General features: G+C 45.6%; 1 protein-coding gene across 2 annotated transcripts; it reads right to left on the bottom strand.

The window, feature by feature from the left end:
- Positions 1-4,562: 4,562 nt before the first annotated feature.
- On the bottom strand, positions 4,563-14,013 carry BOD1 (biorientation of chromosomes in cell division 1). Of its 2 annotated transcripts, XM_008015320.3 has the most exons (4): positions 13,559-14,002; positions 10,529-10,653; positions 6,236-6,432; positions 4,563-5,301 (listed from the first exon to the last, which is right to left on the bottom strand). In XM_008015320.3, the coding sequence occupies exons 1-3, from the start codon at positions 13,793-13,795 to the stop codon at positions 6,237-6,239; spliced, it is 558 nt and encodes a 185-aa protein (XP_008013511.2). In that variant the 5' UTR covers positions 13,796-14,002; the 3' UTR covers positions 4,563-5,301; position 6,236. The 2 variants fall into 2 exon arrangements, with proteins under 2 accessions (XP_008013511.2, XP_008013513.2); XM_008015322.3 differs by lacking the exon at positions 6,236-6,432 and having other exon boundaries at positions 13,559-14,013.
- Between the last annotated feature and the right edge of the window lie 11,354 nt (positions 14,014-25,367).

Here is a 25,367-nt window from a genome sequence, read left to right as displayed (position 1 = left end):
AGGCTGGTTTCGAACTCCCAAGCTCAGGCAATCCACCCACCTTGGCCTCCCAAAGTGCTGGAGTTACAGGCGTGAGCCACTGCGCCTGGCCGTGTACGGGTTTTTGACATAAGTGACTCTATTTTGACTGACAACTTTCACAATAATCAAATTACCAGAGGGACCCCACCCTTTCCCCTTCTCTCTCACACCCTTCAGCCTACTGCCACCTTGCAGTAGCCCCCAGCTCTCCATTCAAACTGCTCTTGCCCTTGTTGATAAATTCAACGAATTTCTCCCTTGATCTTCCTGTCTGCTCTGTGGCATTTTGATGCTTCAAACACTATTTCCCTTAGCTTCACAGAAACCAGTGAGATGTATCCACTATTAGGGGAAGGGCCACGTCTGTCCTGGCCACTGCTTTGGTCCTATGGCAAAGTGCACTGCTTGGCACACTTGTGCCATATATTACACATGGCATGAACAAACCATTACCCACACACACAAAATTAAAACAAAACCTCCTGACCAACCTCACCACAAAAGTAGGCTCAATAATAGCACCGGCAAACTCACAAAAGACTTCTTGATGTGCAAATAGCCAGAAATAAAGGCAGAGGCCATCAGTTTTTAAATAAAGCAACCTTGGTTGTGATATTGTACCACCTTTTTGCAAAACATTACCATTGGGGAAATCGGGTAAATATCAATGTTTATACAGTCTATTTTTTTTTAAATTACATGTGCATCTTCAGTTATTCATATGTAAAAAGTTTAATTTTAAATACAGCAGAAGTACAAACCTGATCTGTCAGCTGAAGAAAACATCTACCAACTGGAAAATCACTAATGGGTAAATCAAACAAATGCTATGAGACAATTGGTCAGGACATTTTTTAGTTGCAAGCTACAAAAATGCAAATAAACCAACATAGTAGAAGGAGGATGTACTGGGCAGCAGTAACTCAGGGCATGTTACACACCTAATGAACCAGTGGCTGTAAGGGAAGAGGTGGAAAGCAGAATGCCAATGGTATGGGTGGTTGACGGTATTTGGAAAGATCTTACGAGAAAGAAATGAGCCCGGAGACAAGTTTTCCAGTTTGTCAGCAGAAATTAAGGGACAGTCCAGATATTCGAGAACCTATAATGCTGAATAAGTAAACTAACTTGGCTCCAAACAACAAGAAATAAACGCAGAGAACAGTGGCATGACAAAGGCCTAAGTGTGCTGATTAAGGAGGTGGTACCCAAGCAAACATTCCAGCTGGACAAAATGGCTCAGGGGAAAAAAGTCTGGCCTTTTTTTTTTTTTTTTTTTGCACAGAGGCCCCACAGGTGTAAATCTAGACTCAAAGTTTAAATCTAGAGAAGCATAAGGGTAAGGGAGTGAAGAAATACAGCAGATTTGAGAACTGAGTCACAAAAAAGAACTGAGTGTGGCTTCTAGCCCATGTTACTGATTGGAATCAATCAGGTAAAATTCCTACTACATTTTTGAAGCTCATTCTGACAAAAACAAAACAAACTCACGAGCCCAGGTTCCAGAAGTCTCTGTTCAAAACTTAAAATGTTCCTTGGGTCTCCAATCTCCTAGAGGATGAGGATTGAGAAGGCTGCACAACCTCTAACAGATTCTTGAATGTGTCTCCTGGGTGTGGCCGAAGAGGAGGAAGGAAACGCAGGATAATGGAAAAAGAAAGAACCTAGCAGAGGGTGAAGCCAGAGGCCACAGAGGACAATGGAATGGGGAGACCCCTGCTAAAGAATGGAACCCAGTCCTAAACAAGCAACGCCTGCCAGCCTAGGTGAAGAGGCCTCACCGCAGTTGCCCACGGGGATTCTGGAATTGCTATGGGGCAGGAATGGCAAGGTTTCTCATTCTTTCCTGTTCTAAATATTCCTGTTGCTTATCAGGTGGGATGTTGGGCAGACAACCTGAGTTTTAATTCTTAGGTCTAACAGAGGAGCTGCCTAGTCCCCACTGTAGAGATGTCCTCAACCTTGGGTTGGACGCAGTGACTAGATGGTACTTTGGGATCTTCCATGGAGCAGGATGAGCACCTTTGTGGGGAAAACCCACCATATATTTGGCAGTCAGAAAGACTAAAATAGACTTCTAGTACGCACCCATATTTGATTCTCCTCTTCTTCTGGGAACTTCCAAGGGACTATGGGAGAATTTTTTAAACGACATACTGGTCTTGCCCTTCAGGAGCTGTCACACACACACACAACTATGAATTAAAATGTTTCCTAAGCAAACGTGATTTTTAGTGTGCACCTGCAGGGCTTGCTGGGGCCCTCCACATCTCCGAGTCTGGGGTGGGGGCCCCATTTCTAACAAGTCCCAGGGTGATGCTGATGCTGCTGGTTGGGGATTATCTGTTCAGAAGCACTGTTGTAATGGATCTGTTAGCGCTTATTCAGTTCACTGTGCTAGTGGGTGACACAGGATGCATAGAAACCTTGACCCTCCACCCATCTGATGAGTAAATAGAGGCTAAGGCAAAACGACGGAAACAGGATAAAACCATTCCTTAAATTTTGCTACAGAAGCCACAAACCTCACTAAAGGCCAAAAGATAAAACGATCAGGACTGGGTTGAGGTGAGTTGGCAATACCAAACATCTAAGCTGGTAACTGGAAACGTGCCAGAAGCAAGGATCTCCGTAACAATCACAGATGCTGTCCCAGACAAAAGAACTGGGCTTCAAAATGATACCCGTCTTCCTGCCTCAGCTGACCCCCACCTTACATGATGGGGCTCTGAAGATACTCATGACTGCAATTGGCTTGCAAGTGTTGGTAATATTTGTTCATGTATTAGCTCTGTGTTTTACTGGGCTTTTGCAAATAGCAGCGGTTTTTCCAACTAGAGAGAGAGAGAGGCCTAACTGGCTTGAGGTCAGTGACAGCTAATTTCTTGTTTAGGAATGAATTAGGCAAGGGTGTGTTTAAGAGGTGGAAGTTTTTGGTGGTCTTGTCTTCCTCAGGATCTCAGAACATACAGAGTTTTTCCAGATTCTGCATCACAAACCCAATTAAAGCATGAGAACTCAGTTGAGGATGCAAAGACGCTTACCTGGTGACCAGTTCCTGAGGAGGAAGAGCCTTTCTTTCCCCTAACCTTCTAGTGCTGTTGTCTTGACTCGTCTTCTTGTGTATGCCAATCTGAATATGGTTACCCAAACCAATCTAGGCACGTCTTCCCTTTCAGTGTTGCTAAGAGCCAAAAAGTCCATCGTCTATCCCAACAGTAATGATGTGCCCAGTTACTTCTATGATCTCATGTTCTGCTCCATTTTTTTTCAAATGAAATAATGTCTAATCTAGGTAACTCTTGGTAGATATAACACAATGACTTAACACAAAAAAACAATAGAAACGCTTTGGTATTTGGCACATTTAACATTCTGTGAAAATTAGGGTGTTTCTCATCAACTGGCCCAGCCATCTCCAGTAATAGAAAAAGCAAAGTAAGAGAACTGAGATGAACCAAAAACTGTCTTCCAAAAACATATATAAAATACAGTTAATTGAGCATTTGGGGGCAGAAAAGGTGAAGATTTCTCTGGGCTTTTGCCCTTTTTGTTGCTAGCTGAGGTCAGTGCGGGATAGGCAAGATGTTGGGAGGGTCAACACGAAGTAGCTGCGTGGAGATCTCCCTCCCAGAAGGATGCCTCACAGAGAAGAACTTCGCATTAAAGCTATGCGGTCCTGCAAAGACACTCCAGGTAGTGTGAGCAGCTTTTCTGCAAGCACAGGACTGGTAATTCTGGCCACCCCGTGTCTGCCTCGTAGTAGAGAGGACTGGAGGGCCCATTCTCTGGGGTTAAGAACTTTGTTGACTCCTGCAACTGTAAGGCAGCTTGAAATGGAACTGCACCTACCGGGTGGGAACAGACCACACTTCAGATATAACTTGCACCTGCCTTAAACGTGTGGCCAGTTTGCTTTAAGATGAGGGCACATGCTACCAAACATCTTGCTGAATATGGCACTGCAGTCCTAATATAGGGGTATTCATGGTAAAGGTGGAAGTGGGACCTTTGTCTTAACAGGGAACCAACTGAATTGGTTAAGATTTTGATCAGATTGGCAGTAATATGCAGTAGTAGACTCAACCAAGAACCACAGACTCTTAGTTTGACATAATCTTGGATATATCATCCAAGGCTTATTCTACACAGGATGTTCAGAGGCCTGGCAGCATCAGCACCACCTGGCAGCTTGTCAGAAACACTCCTAGGTCCCAGCCCAAAACGTCTTCATCGGAAAACGCATTTTCCCCAAATCCCCAGGTGCTACTTCTGCACACCCAAGGTTGACAAACACTGACACACACACCATGGACTACCTCAACTAAAGACTAGTGTCAGTAATGGCTCAGGGAGGAGAGAAGCAGCCCACTTCTAGCCACACCTCCTAGTTTCATAGTTCTAAGTTCTAGGTACCAATGTTCACTGCCAGTAGATCACGTGTGGCGCACAGAAATGGCAGAGGCAGAGCACAACGGCTGCCCTTCCCAGACCTGAGGTCTAAGCTTCAGCTGAAGCTTCGAAGTAAGAGTATCAAATGATTTTATTATGAAAGATAAGCCATTTATTGACCATTCACTTCTAAAAAAACACAAATGTGAGGATAAAATAAACATACCCAAGACTCACTGGCCCCTTCAGGACAGGAAGCAGCCCTGGACAGACGGCCTGCAAACGAGTTTCCTTATGCCTACTGTCTGAACTTCTCACACATTCTAGGATTTCATGTCTCATTACCTATTACAAAGGAAAGGAAACTGGCTAGAAGATTCATGTACAAGAAGGTCATAACTTTAAAGCTATCTGATGCTAATGACTTGTACAATCTGGTTTGCAAATAAACACTGTCAAAGACAACTCCCAGCTAAACTTTACTGTCATTGTTCTCTGAAATTGTCTTTGGGACTGGCTATGTTCTCACTGTAGCTTCCGTTGATTCCACCACACAAACCCTAAAGTCTACGCACAGTCTCCATGTTCAAGTATAAAAGTCTGTTTCAGGACAACCCTGGGTCGCTGTAGTGTTTCTCTCTGTAGTGTCTACTTGGTGTCATGCCCTTGGACAGGCTGGCCAAATGGCAGCACAATGCAGGGGGCGACACAGTCAACTTTCCCACTGCCGAACTTGCTCCCCTTTCAATCTGGTCACTGCCCGTAGTCAGGGTTGAAATCTTGAGATCAGTGACGACCTTGGCCTATCTTCGGTCTGAAGTTGCACTCTTACGTAACCCAATCCACTTCTTCACCAGAAATTAGCTTTCAAAAGGTGTCAGGTATATTCTAAAAAGGAAAGATAATCATATCCAAATGTTATTTAATGATAAGAGACTATATTCACTTTTATGTTCCTAAAGAAATTTACAATTACAAAGACTTAAAATGAATGTTTTACACTCCATATAGGACTCAAGGGCTTCTCTCAACAGAGGCGCAAAAAGACAATCCCGATGCTCTTGCATTGTTCATCACTGACGCTCAAAATGCCCTAGTCAATTCACCTCACTTACTGATTAAGAATAGGCATCCCAGAGAATCTTAAAAAACGAACACCAACATCAGAATGAAGGGATAAAATATACCCCAACGGTCACCAACAATGGCTAAGAGTCCACTGTTAACTTCATCACTGCTCATATACTAATGTCTCCCAAAACCTGCAAAAAGCATTCTTTTGTACATCTAGAGCTTTTTAAAAATTACATTTAATTCCAAATTTAATTTTAAAAGGGGGAGTGTTCCTAACAGAAGAATCCCATGGTAATCAATAGTGGTAAACAAACTCCTTCTAAATTCACGGAAATTGAGTCGCACTCAAAGCGGACTCTGAATCCCATTTAGGATACCACTTCAGAAGGCACTGCTTGATTTTAAATAAAATCGCAAGCCCAAGTTAACTCATGTCCAGGGGAGAGACTCACAAACATTTCAGCAAAATAAGACTCTCATTTGAATCTCCCTTATGCACACCAATCATCCCAGTTGATTTCTAATGAAGCATCTATTCATGGCTTACATGTTTAGCTCTGGTGGAACAGAAAATCCGTCTAATCTCTGATTAGTTCTCAGTAAAAAATGACTCATAACAGTAGGTGAAGCCCATCTGCAGTAAATACTTTCTGAAGGATCCTCAATTATGGCCCACCCCATTCCTATCCATTTTACAGATCTACAAGCCAGAGACGCATGCTCCTGGACAGAAGATAGGATACTGGACCTTAGGAAGTGTCCTGAGATGGAGCTGGAGGGTCCTGGCCTTCAGGCTCTGGAGGGGGTGCTGGCACAGCTGCTTTTTTCTGGGCCGCCAGGAACTCATGAATTGCTCGTTCTATTTGTGGCCTGAAGATGTGGTTAAGTTTTGGATCCACCACCTGAGAAATAATCCTGTCTACTCCAGCTTCCAACATCCCTGACCTTGTGGAGACAAACAGATCATTCTGTTATTTAGTTCCTTCGGGATTCATCTTTAGCCCCAATAAGTGTCATGTGGGAGCCCAATAAATGTCCACCTTCAAAGCTACAGCCCATCCAGGGAGTTTAGAGGTCAATCCACTTACCACATACAGCTCAAGCTATTTTCACTTTCGAGGGGCAATTCTCAACCAGCAGCTGTTATTCCTACTGCACAATCTTATCCACAATCACCCAAACTTGTACAAAGGAGCAAAACAAAACTAAGTGGGCTGCCCCCAAACAACAAATGACAGCGTGGCAAGAAAGAATCTGACACGTGTGGCACTGAAAACCTTCCTCGTACTGTCAAAGTCAGTGAGCTTTGAATTTCACTCCATTTCCTTCAACATTTATTCTCTTGATAGCCTAAGCAGAAGCTCCAGCAGCAACCTGTTTACTAATCCTCACATCTTAAACAAGGCAGATCAGTCAGGGCTGGGAATATTTACATCACCAGCAACTCACCATGGCCTTCAGCTACGGCTGCTACCTGTGACACATAATAAGCAACTCGGAGGCAAACAAGAAACAGACAAGAAACAAATTAGTTTCCAGCTCTGGAGAGCTAAATTACATCCCCAATCCTTTCTGAAGTAGAGCAAAAGTCAGAGCATATCAATGTCTATATTCAAACACTTGGGACAGGGTACCGGAAATGATGGTGAGAGGAAACAAATCACATTTGGACAGTCTGGAAAACAGTCCATAAGGTTCAAAGTGAAGTGTTCTTCTCAAAGGATTGAAATATTCCAATACCATCACAAGCATGTGGGCAGGTTTTACTTATTTTCCCGTAGACTTGAGACTTTGGAGGCCATTTAAGCCCTTGGGCAAAAATAGGCCAGGCAGCAACTGGGTAAATAGTCTGTCAGGGCACAGCAAAGGAAAGACATGAGTAAATGTACATCATGACAAAGACGAGAAACAGGCCCTGAACTGGGAAAGATGATTAGTGTGTAAAGTGCTTGCCGGATTCAATGGTAACTAACAGCTTATTGACAGGAAGCCTAGATGTAAATACACCACCACCAGAGCACTGAAGGGCACATTTTCAGGTAGACCAGGCATTCGACAGTATCTGCCCTTAGTGATGAGCATTGTTAAATACAGCAAACTTAGCATCAGGCTATGGGTCAGTTATAAAGCAAAGCCACCTCTCCTCGGTCACAAGCCAATACCTTTCCAACTTTACCAAACCACTTCCTGAGTCGGATTCACAGCGGTCTTTACTAGATGTAAAAGCTTGATATTATGAACTAAATGCCTGTGTCCCCCAAACTTCCTATGTTGAAATCTAATCCTTAATGTGATGGCATTTGGAGGTAGGGCCTTTGGGAGGGGACTGGGTCATGAGGACAGAGCCTCCATGAATGCAATTTATGCCCTTACAAAAGGGACCCCAGGAAGTTCGCTAGCTCTCTTTACACCACACAAGAACAAGAAGTAGTAGGCAGTCTGCTGCCTGGAAGAAGGCCCTCCCCTGAACCTGACCATGCTGCCATCTTGGTCTTGGACTTGTAGACTCCAGAATGGTGAGAAGTAAATTTCCATGGTTTACAAGCCACCTAGTCCACGGCGCTTTGTTAAAGCATCCCCAACTGACCAAAACCCCTGATCAGGGGAAACCAAGTACCAAGGGAGTGCAGCTCACTTTCCTGGAGATTCTTAAAGCTTTTGAGGAAAACATAAAATCTTGTCAGGAGCCTAACGTAGAAGATGAATGAAGAAATATTGTATAGTTAAAAGAGTTGTCATAATTCAGTTCAATAGTACAGGCTAATTTCCTGTTAAACCCTCTAGGCTGTGGCACTGGGTTACAGCATCTGGGCCAGAACAGCTAGGCCAGTGAGCCAACGCTCTGAAGGCCTGCAATGTCCATCTGGGGAGAGCACCCGGGGGCAAGCAGAAAGTCTGCGTTTCAAAACTCCAGTAGATTTTGCCTCAAATTCAAAATGCTAGCAAGAATTGTGGAGAAATGTCCCAGTATTAAAGCCAAATTCATGTTTTCAGGTTAAACACATTCTAAGTCAAATCAAAAAGCAGGGAAAAAAAAAAAATTCACAGAGGTGGTAAAAGCTATGAAGAGAAGAAATGATTGGCGTAAAAGTCAGGAATACGGCAAACTTCTGAAAGGAGGAAGGTATGTCTGGGCCTAGGGCAGTATGTTCGGGAGGGTGTGAGTTCATTTCTTGACCTGGGTGATTAAGGGATGTTCTCATTATCTGTTTTACTGTATTTCTGTGCACTTTTTGGTATTACAATTCCTACTAAAGAAATGCAAAAAGAAGTGCCACATGCATTCTTCTAGAATGACATCCATGCTCATTATGGAAATCAACAGCAATGTTAACAGCCTTCATACAATTACGGCAACTTTCCAAGTATTTCAAAATGTTCAATGTTTTGATTTACTCAAGATAGGGTAAACACAAGTGACTTCAGCTGTGAAATAGGTTTTTCGTGAGAATGAGTGATATACGTAAAGACCAGTGCCAGACATGTAATAAAGTGTTGCTCAGTAAGGGGCAGCTACTGTCCCCTTCTTTCTGAAAGAGCCCGGTGCCACCAGTCTGCTCTCTGCAAAAAGGGAAAGGCACTCGGTACTGACCCCAGAATGACAAGGCACCGGGCATCTTCTGGTATCAGGCTTCTTCCCAGCATTCAGCCATATCGGAAGTACTAGCCTGTTAGTAAAACACTTTTAAAAACTTTAAAAATCTAAAAATCACTGCAGATTCACAGAAGTTGTGAAGTGTCCAGGGAGTTCCACATGCACCCTTCACCCAGCCAGCTCTAATGTTAGCACCTTGCATAACTACAGTGCAATATCAAAACCAGGAAAATGACACTGGTCCAATCCAGACCTTATTTAGACTTCAGTTACACTTGCACTGACTTGTGTGTGTAGCTCCATGCAACTCTACGAGTTGCTGCACATAAGCACAGCACAACTCAGATACTTTTTTTTTTTTTAATTATTATTATACTTTAAGTTGTAGGGTACATGTGCATAACGTGCAGGTTTGTTACATATGTATACTTGTGCCATGTTGGTGTGCTGCACCCATCAACTCGTCATTTACATCAGGTATAACTCCCAATGCAATCCTACCCCCTCCCCCCTCCCCATGATAGGCCCCGGTGTGTGATGTTCCCCTTCCCGAGTCCAAGTGATCTCATTGTTCAGTTCCCACCTACGAGTAAGAACATGCGGTGTTTGGTTTTCTGTTCTTGTGATAGTTTGCTAAGAATGATGGTTTCCAGCTGCATCCATGTCCCTACAAAGGACACAAACTCATCCTTTTTTATGGCTGCATAGTATTCCATGGTACAACTCAGATACTTAACTACACTATCTCAAGTTCCCCTCATGCTACCACTTTCAAGTCACACTCGCCCCTCCTCCCATCACTACCCCCAGGCAATCACTAATGTGTTCTCCCATTTCAGTAACTGTTAGCTCATGAATGTTATGACCAGATTCCATGACCCTCCTCCACTTTTGTGCCCAGTGACAGTGAAAAGTCACTCTGATAAGCTATCAACAGCACCTTCATTAACTAAGGTTCAGTTTGTTACTGTGAAGTACAATACTTTGTCAAGACTATGCCTTCCTGAAAGCTGCCACCATTACACTTTAGAGGTGGCAGCCCTGGTGGACTCAAAGAATTTAACTTACATTCACCTGTGAGAATAAAGATCCAGCTCCTCTTGCCCAAGATCCAAACCCTGATATCTTGGTATAAAACTCACATATATGTTTGGACGACACTGAAACTTCAAAGAGCAGGGAACATGCCTCATAATTTGGAATGTCTTTCGATGCACCCAGCAGAGATGCACACAAGAGGCCTTCACAGGCTGCAGAAACTGGAATTTCAATTGAGTACTTTGCTTACTTTAACCTTAACTGTAATAAAGGAGCAGACTGCTGCAGCTCCTAAGTGACACTTGATATAAAGTCCCATCAACCTTGACTAAACAGAGACCTCTACCTTCTTGTGCATCACACTCGTGATTACTGCCTTTTCAAAAGCTTTAAATTCTGCTTACTTACTGAACCACACTCTGCCTCAGACCATTTCGCAATTGGTTTTTGTTCATTGTAGGATTCCATTCCTGCTTGTCCAGATGTGTTGACACAAAATTATCCACTTTCTGCCTCAGGTTTTGGTAAGCTGGCTAAAATGTTAAAAAGAGGAGGCAAGGTCAGAAGTTACATGCACCAAGGTTTTGAACTTAGTCTCTCAGAACATTGCTTTTCACAGAAACATTATCAAGCCTAAATACACTTCTGTTATGCATGAAGATCACCATGCAGTGTGGCAGTCAGAAATTAATGGTTAACACAAATGCCCACTCGATGGTGGGTGGGCACAATGCCAGGTGCTTTACTTATATTATTCCATTTACTTTTAAGTAACTCTACATGCAGCAGGCCTGACATCAACCCACAGCCTGGACCCACACCTGGGCAGCCTGCAGCCAAGCCACCAGCTGAAGCCTTCCTAGCTGCCCCGTGACCATGTGAACCGTGCTGGTTATAAGCTGCTGGGGTTCAGTTTGTTATGCAGCATTACTGTGGCAAAGTTTGCTAACAGGGAAATGAAGTTGACAAAGGAACCAGCAGCCCTCAATTCCACAACCGGCCTCTTCCGAAAGGCTGAGAAAGCAAACTCAAAGACTCCACCAAACCTGGAAAAGAGAAAGGCAAGGAAATGGGGGCAGAGGAGTAAAATTCACTGATACCATGTGCTATCTGCCTAGCAACGCCTTCTTTCTAGTAACTGTCTTCCTCTTTTCACGAGGGTAGGGCAGAGGGTGCCACAGGAGTGGGTGCCTGAGCCATGCTAAGACAATGCAGACATTCCCTGGGATTTCCCAAATTGGAGCTGAGTCTCTCGAGAGGAAGAAGCTGTGAAATGTAATCAAGAGATGCTAGTAACCAAATGGATGACTCCACTCTGAAGCAACAGTAACACAGGTATCAACAGAGATGAAAGACATAGAACGAGTGGGGAATATCTGGTTCCAAATGCATGCCTACCCTCTGGGAGAGTTTGTTCATTCAATCCTTCCTTGGATTCCATGAGGCAATAGATTCTCCCCTTTGCATAAAGCAGTTAGGATTATTTTTGTCCCTTGTAAGCATAAATCCTGATACCACACCTTCTACTCAGAAGAACTCACCTGGTTTGAGACGATACAAACTGTTTACTGAAAAAGGACAAAGGACAGTGAACATCACCACCAAAACATGTAACAAACCCAGGCGATACAGAATCATCTCAGTTCAAGAAGTCAAAGGAACTCATGAGCCCACTCAACGTTTTACTGTACTACCAACCACTCCACCTGTTCACTTATCAGTTCTATTTGCTTTTGGATGCACTGCAAAGTAAATTACAGACATCTGTTCAATTTCCCCTAATTACTTCAGCAGTCTGGGGTGGGGCCCAATATGTGCAGTTCTAACAAGTTCTCAGGTGATGCTGGTGTTAATCCAAGCACCACACTTTGAGAACCATTGGGCTAAAGCAACGAAGGTCTCAGATAACACATGCCTGAAAAAACATTATCTTCAAGAATTAAAACAACCTGTAATAGAAGGAACAGCTAAGGAGCTGTACATGGGAAGGTTCCAACCACTCTCCCTCAACAGCCGCTCAAGACAGTAGTCCCTTTCCCCTCAGGGATTCCGTTCCAAGACCCCCAGTGGGTGCCTGAAACCTCAGGTAGTACTGAACCCTATATACACTACGCATGAATTTCTTTGAGGGCCATTACGAAGTAAAATAAGGGTTACCTGAACACAAGTACTTCCATACCGCAACAATTGGGTAAATGAAACTGCAGAAAGCAAAACTTTGCATGGGGTGGGCTACTGTAGTCGTTTTTGTTTTAAAATCACACACAAAACCTAACGGAATATAAGAAATATGAATGGAGAATTTGTCCTAGGAAAGGTGAAAGCTCTGTCAATACATATCTGGGATGTATATGTATGAAATCACTTTGTTTCAAGGACAGTACTTCTAGCTGGGATTTTCATCTTGGAGAAGTAACAGTGTATACCACTTTCTCCCTCTACATACGTATTTACCACCTGGTTTACAGGTCAGTTTTCTATCCTAGACTATAAGCTTTGAGGATGGGGTAGTGACTTACTCCTGTAGTCACACAGTTTGGCAACTAGAGGCCAATAAACGTTCAATGAATAAACAGACTAGGGTTTTTCCCTATCTTAAGGTCTAATTCTAAGCTCACAATCTTGCTGTGAGGTAAGCAAAATGTTTCCATGACAGGCTTTGGTAGGAGAAATTACTACCCTGTAGGAGTCCAGTGACAAGAGTCTCCTAACCTACAACCATAGTCGTGGTTAGGCAAGTTTTGAAAAGGGAGAAAATGAACATTCCAGCAACTACTGTATGTCTGATACTTAACACCCATTATTTCACTGAATCCAAACCACTTTGACAAGTAGGTAAAGTGAAATAGTGTTTTATCGGTGGGGCTGACCTATGGCATTAAGATCTAAACTAGGCACCAAATCTCCTTTAATCAATGATGAAGTGCAAAATAAGGGTGCTGTTTCTACAATTTATCTTAATTCAACGCCGTACTAAAGTCTGCAAAACACTGAGCTAGAGAAAAGGAATAAACAGTTATAAAATAGTGAAGACTGCGTGTTCAAATCATTGTGTTTAATGCCAGCTTCTCAGTGGTGAGTACGGAACAGGTGGAAATTCTAAAGCACGCTTGCTTAACTACTTGGTTTCGAAGTTTGTTACTAAGGGCCTTAGAGGAGTTCCATCTTGGGAATGACAGGGTCTAGGCTCTAAAATCCACATCGAAACCCCAAGTTCGGAGAAGCGACCGGGTAAAATCACAGCTAGTAAATGACCAGGCGGGAACCCACGTGTGCATCGCTCAGAAAGTTCTCCGTACTGCCCCAAGCGGTGTAAGACCTCACTGCTGAGATTTTTAAGCTATCTTTTGTTTTGCTCTCGGCTTTCGAAAATCAGAGCTGCAACCCAGCGGCCTCACGTGCAGCCCCGCTCCCCTACGCCCAGGCGGCCGCAGCTACCTTGGTGTCCACGTCGGCCAGGCAGTCCCGGCGGAAGCTGTCAAAAAGGCCCCGGCTCTTGAGCTGCTCCACGATGAGAGCGATGAGCTGCGGGTCGCCGGGAGGCAGCGAGGCCGGGTTGATGGGGCCACCGCCCCCGCTGGCCCCAGTAGCGCCAGTCGCTGCCCCGGCAGAGGCCTGGCCCGCTCCGCCACCGCCCACCGCGCCCGCTCCCCCGCCGCCGCCGCCGTCCGCCATGGCTGTGCCCCGGGCCCACAGGGGAGACCGATAATAGCTTCTTCTCCAAGACAGAAGGCCTTGAACGTGTAGAGGTGGAGAACGGGGCGGTGAAGGAGGAGGGCCCCAAGGTGGCAGCGGCGGAGGTGACGGTGGTGGTGGCGGCGGTGGCGGCGGCGATGGCGGCGGGGGCGGTGGTGGGGGCGGCGGCGGCGAAGGCCAGCTCTGAGACAGCAGAGGTTGTGGCAGATGCGGCAGAAACTGCCTGCTCGATTCCAGGCGCGCCCTAGATGGCGTCGCCGTTGGCCTTTGCATTGTGGGGCGGGAAGTTTTCTGTAGCCATCTCCGGCGTTCTTTATAGGCAGCGGCCTAGCAAGGGAAACTACAACTCCCGGCAGGGCTCTGGCTTGCTCGTCGCTATTTCGCGGGGCAATATGGGAATTGTAGGCGCACTCCTCGTGATCGCTGCAACCCGCCTGGCCTTCCCCGCCCACTCTCTGCTGACTTCCCATTCAATCAACACGTCCCAGGAGTACCTGATTGTAACAGTCATCTGTGGAGCTGATTAAAAGTATAGATTACCAGAATTATTTCTTAAAGATTTTGACCCAGTATTTACGGATCCAGACCTAGCAATCCGTGCTTTTAGCATGCACCCCCATGTCCTCCTTGAACAACATGTTCCGGGAAATTCCGGAAAAGTTAAAACAGTCAAACTTCTATTGTTCAGAAATTTGTGGGTTTCTCTCCTTTTGGTGTTAATAGCAATGCATACTCATTTTAGAAAATTGGAAAATAACGGAAAAGTGTGAAGAAGAAAATAAAAGTTTTCGTTGTCTCTCTTATATGTGTGTGGATTTCCTCCCAAATATTAAATATTGTCAATAATAATAAGCCAATATTGAATAATTAAAAAGTACCAGGAGTGATGCTATGCACTTTGCACGCACTGCTTCACAATAATCTAAAAAGCAGGCACATACTACCATTATTGCTATTTACAGACGTAGAAATGGAGGCAGAGAAAGTTTGTTAACCTAATCACATACCTAGAGGTAGAAGGGTAGGATTTGAACCCAGGTTTTGAGGATCTAAATCTCGCTTGTTTAACCTGAGGTATCCTGAGAGCTAGTTGGTATCCCACAATAGGTAAGGCTTTATATCCTGAGTTTTTTTAAGTAGCCACAATTCACCATTGGAATCCCATAGCTGCCACCATTATCCTCTCTTCCCTTCATCTTTTGCCTATTGTTAGCTCAACTCCCCCCGCCCAACCTCAGCAATTATATCTGCTATTGTTACTTCCTCATCCTACACAAGCAGTAGAGGGGATGTAAATATCAAATTCTGCAATATCCTTGGCTCCTGGGAAGATGCAGAATTGGCAAAGATCCAGGATGTTCTCCACACCAATATTTAGTACTCAGACAGTTTAAATTTTTTTTTTTTTTTTTTTTTTTTTGAGACGGAGTCTCACTGTATCGCCCAGGCTGGAGTGCAGTGGTGCGATCTTGGCTCACTGCAGCCTCTGCTTCCTGGGTTCAAGCGATTCTTCTGCCTCAGCCTCCTGAGTAACTGGGATTACAGGCTCATGCCACCACACCTGGCTAATTTTAGTATTTTTAGTAGAGGTGGGGGTTTCCCATGTTGGCCAGGCTGGTCTCGAATTCCTGACCTCAAGTGATCTACCCGACTCGGCCTCCCAAAGTGCTGGGATTACAGGTGTGAGCCACTGCACACCTGGCCAAGAGAGTTTAACCCTCAATGTTGGATTATACTCATCCTCTAACACCAGCTCAATCATTCACAATGGGTCAGTTAATGACAAACATTCTTTCTTGATAGCTCACCATCTTTGAGATTACCTAATGTCTGTTTCTACTGGTTGACTCCACACTGATCACTCACCTTCAGCCCCTGGAGAAGCCCAGTTCAGGCTGCCTCAGCTCCAGGTTCTTTCTTCTACAAGCCCCTGATCACTCTGACTAGTCCCTTCTCCATTTTTGGCACCCCACACCTTATTCTCCTTCCTCAGGGAAAATTCTTCTGACCCCTAGATCCAATGAGGTCTTTCTTGCATGCGCAGACACTCAAAGCCTCATTTTTTGTAGCAATTATTATAATTGGAAGGGAATGAGCTGCAGACAAATTGGCCACCTGTGTCCCCTGATAGAGTGTAAGATTTAGAACAGGGACCATGACTTGTTCATCACTGTGTCTCCAGCTCTTGGCACAATAGTTCTTAGCTCAAAGAGAATGTATAAATTCCTGTCTGTTTCCTAAAGCTGTGGGATAGCGTCACAGAGTGTGTGGGTAGGATTATGTATAGCCATACTCTTCAGAAAAGAAGGAGCATTCTAGTAGGAGATGATGGATGAATCTGTCATGACTTAAATGGGTAAGTGATCCTGGAGATTGTCTGCACATGTTCACACTGTGACAATTTCACTGTCTGTTATGGGGACCTGTGTCCTGGTTGCTGGGTCTCTGAATGTTGACAAGAGGGCTGCATTCTGTATCCATGACCTTCCCTCTGGAATCGAAGTAAATGGTGAGGGATAAAAGGGGAAGGGGATGAGGAGTGAAGATGATCAAGCCAAAGGGAGGCTTATTGTTTATCCAAACCGTGGAATAGGAGGCCTCCACGACATCCAAAATGTATTCTTCCCCAATCAAGAGACATGTAATACACACCAGCAGTCATCAGAGAGCGCCATTGCTGTATTAATAATCCCAAACATTAGGAAATGCCTGTGCGGAATACGGTTTTAACTTTGGCGTAGGTAGTAATCTGGTTTTCAGGTATCCTTCACGTAGCAAATTCTTGTTGCTTCTCAGCGTTAAAACTTGTCTGTATTAAGTTGCCCAACCCCAAAGATTTACACATTTTAGGTGCCGAAATATTTTTTGTCGAAGGCTACGTGAAAAAGTAGAACTTCCACAAGCCCAAATCTAGACCTCACAGAAACTGGAAAGAAATCAGATCTATCGTTTGCCAAGGGAGATATAAGAAAGTAGTCAAATGTGTGGACTTTTTGTATCAGGTGACACTGGATTGGAATCCCAGCTGGCAAAGCTGAATCACCTCTCTGAACCTTAGTTTCCCCAGGACAGCGGAGAGGCTTAAGTGCCATTTTGGCAATCCATTTTAGCACAATTCTTGGTCTTTAGCAAATGTTTAATAGCATATTATCATCATGAATTTACATTTGGGTCAGGAGGTTATTTAATTAACTTCTATTTCTCCTCTTAGCCTCTAAATTCCACAAAGGCACGGACTGTCTGTTTCAACCATCGTTGCATCCCTAGCAACAAGAGGACCCGGGACATCAGGCTCTCCACAAATACATGATGGATAAATTTAAAAAAAAAAAAAAAAAAAGGAAGGATGAGTGATTGGGAAGTTTACTCTTCTAGGTGTAGGATAAGGCCATTTAAGACTTTTGACACTGCCCTGGACCAAATGTCAGAATGTCAATATTCAGAGGGGTCAAGTACAATCTAGGGATCTGTCCATAATGTGTGACTAAACTGGACTAAGAGTCTGGGGCTTGGAGCAGGCCCAAGGTTAGAAGATGATCTGGGAGTTGCCTTGGTAACCTTCTAACCTTCTAATCGAAGATCCTGGTCCTGAAGCGAGAGCATTCCAGAGCCCTAAGCCTGAGTCCAGGGCTGCATTTAGACAGCACACTTGCTTGGGGTAGACTAGTTATTGGTCCTTATTTGTGATCATGAGGTGGCTCTTTTTCTTCTTACCTGTGTATATTCATCCAAGGAGTCTTGCCAGTTCTCAGTCCGGACAGCTGTTCATTTCTTCATTAACAGCATCCAGAGTTTCTTGAGATTGCCTTGTCTATAGCATTTTGGCTACATCTGCACCATCTGATCCCTGCTTCTTTTTTTTTCGTTTGTTTCCTTTTGATGTTTTCCAGCATCTCTAATGATAGATTGGATCCGACACACATTTGAAAAAACAGGGTTTTAGTAAACACGAATCCCCAGCACCAAGCAACACTACTGCCGTCTCCCCAACCAAATATGCATCTTGGACAAGATTTTACGCCACCGTGTTTTTAACACATTGTCATGTCAAAGTATTATTAATAAGGGGTGTATAGTGAAAGAGGCGACCTGATGTAATACAGAGAAAAAGGTGAGACCTTTGGAGTTTGGTTTACGTTTGGATCCAGCACCTCTGCTTATTGGCTGTGTGACCTAGGGCATTCCATTAGCCTGTCTGAGCCTCCATTTGCTCATCTGTAAAGTGGGGATAGTAATACCTACCTTGAAGAACTGCCACAAAAATTAGAGACACTATGTGTGTAGAACCTGACACAGAGTAGGCCCTCAATAGCTAATAACTAATAATGTGGTCTTGATACAACTTCCTGATGTATTTAATTGTAGCCTATTATTGGGCAGAAATCTTGGCTAATGTGTATGTAGAGTTAACACTAATAAATGTATTAGTTTGATAGTTTCAATCTTATGAGGACATAGGGATCGACTCAGCAAGTCTCTAAATTGGTGGACTCAGTGGAGCCAAGTTCATGGCCAAATCCTGCATGCTACTGCTGTTGGGTCTGGATCCATCCTCTACCTCTGTCTTCACACTTCGTGTTCTCTAGCAACACTCCCTCTGCCCCCAATCACTTCTAGGTGTCTACCCAATATCCATTTCCCCTAATTTATAAACAGGACCCAATTTTGTTTGGGGCTGCAGCACGTCTGGCTGAAGTATATACATCTGTGATTTCCTTGTTGCTAAGAGCGACCGTAGGGCCCAGTTCCGGCTGCGGAGAGAGAAACTGAGGGTTTCTGGGAAAGCTTTGCCTTGCTGATAGAAGCAGCACCCCTTCCTGCTGTAGCATCCTTCCTTCTTCCTGCAGGGAGGCTCAGCACTCAAGAACCAACACCCTAAGGGTTAGCTGGGGCCATGTTACTAGTTCTGGCCAAAGAGTCGTGAGCAGAAGTGACTTGTGTCACTTCTAGACCAGGCCATTTTCATACCAACATGAGACCTCCCAGAGCTCTCTTTCCACCTGCCGTGGTAACCAGGAAAATTTGAGATGATGGCCAATCCATCATCCTGGGCCTCAAAGCGAGGTGACACGGAGCAGAGGTCCCAGATAACCCGACATATAACATGAGTGAGAAAGAGACTGTTTGTTTCAAGCCACTGAGATTTAGAGTTGTTTGTGACTGTGGCATAACCTGGCCTATCCTGCCTGATACAATCCTGAGCACGTTCCTCCACTAAAGCCGTCACTTTTGGAATGACCAAAGATGGAAACTAATGAGTGAATAAATGCGCGAGTGAATCAGATTTCTTCCCCAGGGCCCTGTGCCTTCAGATAATTTCTATGAGTGACCATAAGTCAACCTCGTTTACTCTATGTCTCCTTGAGACAACTTAGGTCAGTCCTTCTTTAACTTTGTTGTTTATTGAAATTCCCCAAGGACCTCATTAAAACATACAGGTGCTCAGTCATCCTGCCAAACCCACAGAATGGATCTGTAGAGACAGGCCATGGCCGTTTACATTTTTAAGCACGTTTTCAAGGGGGTTCTGAGAGTGGACCAGGGTGGGAAGCTGTTGTTTCTCTGGGTAGAAACATCAGATCCATCAACGGAGCCGAAAGAGAGATTATTTTCCACACGTGGGCTTCTCGAAATCATTTTCTCCTCAACTCCTACTCCCATCCTGCCTGCTTGTTTCTGGCTGGCCACTTCTGCCTAAAACTGAATTCCTTTGATAAAGATTTACTTGAACACAAAGGTCAAGCTCTACGACCTTTGTTGGCAATGTATCCTCTCTGGTCTTTGCAGCTCTTGCCTGTAAAAGAAAGGAGTTGAAACACAGTGATCAGAAGAGCAGTAGGTCTGTAAGAGACAACACTGAACAGTCTAACAATTCCACTGCTGCCACGCACACAATACAGTGTGATGAGTGATTCTGCTACTTCTAAGATAATGAAGATTATATATCTATATATAGAGAGAGATATATATATTTTTAAAGGAGTCTCACTCTGTCGCCCAGGTTGGAGTGCAGTGGCACGATCTCGGCTCACTGCAACTCCGCTTCCTGGGTTCAAATGATTCTCCTGCTTCAGCCTCCTGAGTTGCTAGGACTACTGGCACACACCACCACGCCTGGCTAATTTTTGTATTTTTAGCAGAGACGAGGTTTCACTATGTTGGCCAGGATGGTCTTGATCTCCTGACCTCGTGGTCCACCTGCCTCACCCTCCCAAAGTACTGGGATTACAGATGTGAGCCACTGCACCCAGCCAACATGTATTATGTGTATAAATTCACGTGTGCTGCACACCCTGGGGCATAATGATGGGACAAAGTTTAAAGCTCTGGACAAATATCTCCTTTGCTCCTGACAATATTTCTCTGCAATTGCATGTTTAGCGTTATTTGGAGAGAATATCTAAATCTGAGGACTCTGGACCATGAGGCCCAGGAGAATAGCTCTCCTGTCATCCAATCTCATCCACCGACTTCCCGTATCCTGTGCCAGGAGAGCACAAGGAGGCCTAGCTCTGGGTGTCTGGGTGTGGCTCAGGTGTGGGTGGGTGTGGCTTAGGTACCACCTCTCTGTGGCCAGGCTCTGTCAGAGGCAAGCAGAAGTATCTGAGCTGATGTTCGTGGGAATCCCTTTCGTTTCTGAGGGCTGAGCGGGCCCCAACATGTGCTGGATCTTTCTGAAAATGCAGCTGAAATCCTAGAGATTCAGGGGACGGGGAGAGGCAGAACAGCAGATGGTGCCAGCCAGGGGAAGGGAAGTAATATTTATTACACACCTTATACGTATCTGGTCCTTACCCTCCTTACCCCCACCACCTCTAGTTGAGACAAAAGTTCTGCAAGGCAGACAGATGTTATTCCCATTTTACAGATGAGAAGACTAAGGGGCAGAGAGGGGACATCAGTTCCCTGGTGTTGAAGCCAGGGTTCAAACAAGCCTGCCTGATACCTAAAGCCTGGGTTCCTCCTGCTATAACATATCAGGAGAATTGTGGCCTTTGGAGACAGGTCTGGGGTAGAATCCTGGCCCCACCACCGGGAGAGGTTCTCTCTCTTCTTGGAGCCTCTTTCCTTGTGTGTGACAGGAGGACAATAACAGAACTTACATCGTAGGGATGCTGTGAGAATTATATGAGACAATGCCTGGTAAGGGCCAGGCCCTAGACCCGTGCTCCCATGAGGATCCTGGAAAGGAAAGGGACTCAGCTGTGGTGATTTGCTGTAAAGGGGAAGGACCATGCAGGGGTGAGGAGGGACATGCGTATAGATTTTATGACTCCTGAGTTCAGAAAGCTTTCTCAGGGCACAGGTGGCTATTGTTTAATGTAGCTAGCCCTCCCAGGGGCCAGGGCGGAGTCCCACAGAGATGTGTAATAGCCATGTGGGCAGCATGGGAGGCACCTGATGTTGTGTCTGTCTCAGCATCAGGGCAGTGACGTCGCCACAGGATGTCCAGTGGTGTGATACGGGTGCGGATCCTATCCCTGTAGCGTCTCAGCCTGGATCTCTAGCCTTCCTAGGGATCTTGAGAGTCACCCATATTCTCTCCTGGTTACTTTTACTGCTTAAAGTTGCCAGAATTCATTTCTGTTGCAAATGAGAGCCTTTCCCGGGTAAGTAGGTGGAGGAAGGAGTGGCTCAGGGTCCCAGGCAGAGGGAACAGTTTGAGCAAAAGCTCAGAGGCTTGAAGGGCATGAATATATTCTGAAAAGGCGGGGCCGGTCCCATGAGCTGTGTGGAGGTTGCAGAGCATGTGTTTGAGATAGGGCGAGATCCAGCAGGAGATGAGCTTGATGAAGTAGCCTGGCACCTCAAATGCTGCAATTTCAGAGGTTGACTTTTACCTTGGGGTTGACTTTTACTTTTCAATAGGGCAGGAGCAGCATAGTATACAAAATTTACAAAGATTCTTCCGGGCTAGCACGGAAACGTGAGTGGATGGGGTGACACTGGAGGCAGGGAGACTGGAGAGGAGGCTGCAGGGATCATCTCACGGGGCGGGTGTTGGCTAGGGCATCACTGCTCCTTGGGATCTGGCTCAGCCTGCTCACTGCCTCCCAACCTACCTCTCCCCACGGCCATCCTAGGTCCTGCAGAAGGCCAATCCTGAGCCCCTCCATGATTTCTTCAAATTCTTCACCTCTGCATTGGAATTCCTGCCTCTGCTGTATTCTTTTTAATTTAGGGGCTTTTATATGAATCTCAGCACCTTTATTATTTGGTACTGATTGACTTTCTGAAGGAATCAGAGGAGGGACTGATGTTTCAACCACGTTAAAAACAAGCAAGCAAGTTGCAAATTGCACTTTCAACCTTGTTCTTAGAGGACATGCCATGTCCCAAGGGACCCATAGTTAGCCTCCTACCCACTCACTATCCAGCTCACAGTGCCTGGCTTCCCCTGGATCTTCTTGGGGACACACCCTGCCAGGTCATCTCTCTGCAATCAAAACAAAGTGTGAGCCCAAGAAGCCTGTGGACACTCTAGGCATCCTGGCTCCTGCTGCCTGTCAGACAGTTACAAGAAGAGGATTTATTTCCAGAGGGAGCCTGGGGCTACAGTGAAGCGCCCACCTTCCCTAGGAGACAGTGCCATGGCTCAGGAGCCGGTGGGCAGGAAAGAGGCTGCCTGCCTGAGCTCCAAGAGCCTGGGCTTGGCTCCCAGCTCCCCTCACTCTGGGCCCTCCATTGCTTCATTCGTGGGCTGCGCTTCCAACATCTGCTGCTGCCACTTGCAGTTTGAGCAGAGTGTCTTCTGTGGCCACACCCTAAAGTAAGGGTTTCCTCTAGCCCCCAGGTGCTGCTAGATACATGTACAGTTCTCAGGGGCCCAACCAGGAATGAAGCTCTGCTCTCCTGCCTCCATTTCAGGGCTCTGGCTTCTGCTCCCTTTCCAGGTGGGCTTTGATTGGCAGGCCCCATTCAGTGGACCCTGGGCATTGTCAACACTACTTGCCAGATTTTCCCAGCTCTCTGCCCTCCAGATCTGGGGCAAGACAGCACGTACTGGCCCCAAGGCAGGGCCGTGTTACTAGGTCTGGTCAGTGAGCCATGCGTGGAAGTGATGTATGTCACTTCTGGTCAGGAGCCTGTAATTGCTGCTCTAATCACCCCTTCCCTCTGTCGTGGTGACTGTGGGAAATATTTGAGATCAGGTGGCTCCAGCAGCCTGAAGTCTGAGTTAAGAATGTCCTGGAATGGAGCCACTTGCTGGACACGTAGGCGTGACCCAGAAATAACCCTTGGTTGTTTTTAAGTCCCTCAGATTTAAGATGTTTTTGTTACTACAGCATTACGGAGCCTAACCTGATTGATATGTGCACATTTGCCTGTGATTTGGTTGCCTGGCATCTCAACTCTCAATGCCCTTCCTATTTGGGGGAAACTTTTTACCCCCCGAGGCTTGTTAGGTGGCAGAGCCTTCCTATGGGTAGAGAAAATGCCAGACACCCACTTTCCCAGCCTGCTTTGCAGCTGTGTGCACAGCCATGGCCAGCAGGGACAGTGCTCCAGCTGCAATGACAGGGGCCCTGTGTTTGTAGCAGCTGCAGCAATGACGTCACCAGGCTGGTTCTGGAGCAAGAGTTTTGTCTGTGATTCTGGCTGTGTGACCGCCCTTTTTCTTACCTATTTCCTGAGCCCAGTTCTTCAGCCTTCCTCTCAATTCCGTGAGCTACCTAGAATCTTTCCATGAATTCCCTTTCAGCTTAAATCACCCAGAATACGTTTTTGTTGCTTGCAACTAAGAGCCTTGGAGCAGCACTGCCAGTTAGAGGTCAGTGTGAAGTTGGAAGGGAGGGCAGAAACCGGTAACATGCACCTGCCTTCCCTTGCTCTTCACAAACTTGCTTCTCCAGGGGCAGGCCTTGTATATCTTAGCCCAGGGCAAGCTGAAGGGCACTGGGCAAGGGTCTTCTGGTCAGACTTGATCACCTTTTGGGCATGTGAGCCTCAGTTCCCTTATCTGTAGAATAGAGTGACTAAAAGACCTTACTTTTAAGGTGGATGTGAGGAATGCATTTGAAAGAGAATGTATTTGAGAGAGTTCCAGGAAGGGTAAAAGAAGACCCCCAGTACAAGTGTACCACGTTACTATTGTTAAGTGTTAACTTGCATGAGTATATCAAGCTGTGGAATCGTGACTGGCATAACAAGGTAAAGTGGCATCTTGAGACCCTTCCTAATGTCACTCTGTCACTCAGCTCCTTAGAGGTCACAGTTCATTCCTCTTCATTCAGACCCATGTGAGGTTCTGCCCAAGAGACCTGAGACCCCAGCCTTTAGATACGAAGAAATTCTTTGTGAACTTGGTAAAAACGGAGAAGCATAGAGGTGGGAGAGAATATTAGGGAACATTTTATTCAACATTCAATTTACAGAGTTCAGAGACAGACAGCCACTAACCCACAGCCACACAGCAACTCTGTGGCTGAGCTTGGGGGTTAGAATGTAGATCTTTTCAACCTGATATTGGGGTTGTAATCTAGAGGTAAGTTTGTTTTGTAATCCAGGTCTGCAAAAATGTACTGGAAATAGGACGATTCTCTCTCAAATTAATGACCCTATTTCATAACAACTGATGACCAAATGATGCTCGTTCCCTCCTACAGAAAGATCCCGAGAGGGCCCCTTCTCCTTTTCTTTCTCAGTTGTCTAAAATACTTTATTGAGGAAGGGTGAAAAATTGCTGAATTGATCTTTTTAAATGAACACGGATCTGAACCAAAGAAATTCGGAAGAAGAGAACTTTCTCATCCGAGTGGCTGCCAACACCTTCCCCCCGGCTGAAGCGCTCCCTTGTTCTCTCCTGCTCTGCCCCAGATTCATGGGCTGCTCTCCGAATCGTTGGCAATTTTCTCTGCACTGTCCTGACAACCTCCAGCCATGAAATTAAAAAGCTAGTTACCGAATCTTGCTCCTAACGGCTTTGTCCTTGCCAGCAATTCGACAGAGAAATCTGGAAGAGCGAGCCTCCACTTCGCCTGCAGTGGGTTGAAATGCTGCTGGAATGACAATGGGATTCACAGTGGGAGGAGGAGAGAATGCGCAGTTTGCCAGGAATGAATGAATGAAAGGGAGGGAGAAAGAAAAACTGAACTTCGGGCTTTAAACTGAAAAATTCCAGTGTCTCAGCAGAAGCCCTGATGCCCTTACTCCCAGACCTGCTACAAAATGCTGAGCAGGCACATTTTCCCACACCAGTGCCCTATGGCCCTCAGCCTGGGTTCAGAGCTAGGGGCCGGAAAGCTGGAGAGTTGGAATTTGGGAGAGGAAGTGACTTCAAACTGGGGCAAGCCCTGGGAGGCCAGTCCGCCTAGCCAGCTGACTGTCTGGCCAGGCTTTCCTCCCCCCATCTCATGTGTCTCCCCTGAATTCAGACATCGTCCATGCCCCCAAGGAATTTTAAGAAATCCTCAAAACCCAAGGAATTTTAATTGCCCTTAATTAAGGAAAAATGTTCTAGAAGACCCCTGTGGTATGGCTCAATGTGACACGGGTCTCCGAGCTCAGGAGGGCAAGGCCTGGCCTCGTTGCTGTCTGTGTTCCAGCCCTT

This window comes from Chlorocebus sabaeus, chromosome 23 (genome assembly GCF_047675955.1).
Source record: "Chlorocebus sabaeus isolate Y175 chromosome 23, mChlSab1.0.hap1, whole genome shotgun sequence".
NCBI lineage: Eukaryota > Metazoa > Chordata > Mammalia > Primates > Cercopithecidae > Chlorocebus > Chlorocebus sabaeus.
This window is presented reverse-complemented; position numbering and strand designations above follow the sequence as displayed.

Coding starts and splice junctions, on each gene's coding strand:
- BOD1 (XM_008015320.3), bottom strand. CDS start 13,795: ATGGCGGACGGCGGCGGCGGCGGGGGAGCGGGCGCGGTGGGCGGTGGC. Junction 10,654..13,558: donor TGGCCGACGTGGACACCAAG/GTAGCTGCGGCC, acceptor TTAACATTTTAG/CCAGCTTACCAAAACCTGAG. Junction 6,433..10,528: donor CTGAGGCAGAGTGTGGTTCA/GTAAGTAAGCAG, acceptor TGTCTCCACAAG/GTCAGGGATGTTGGAAGCTG.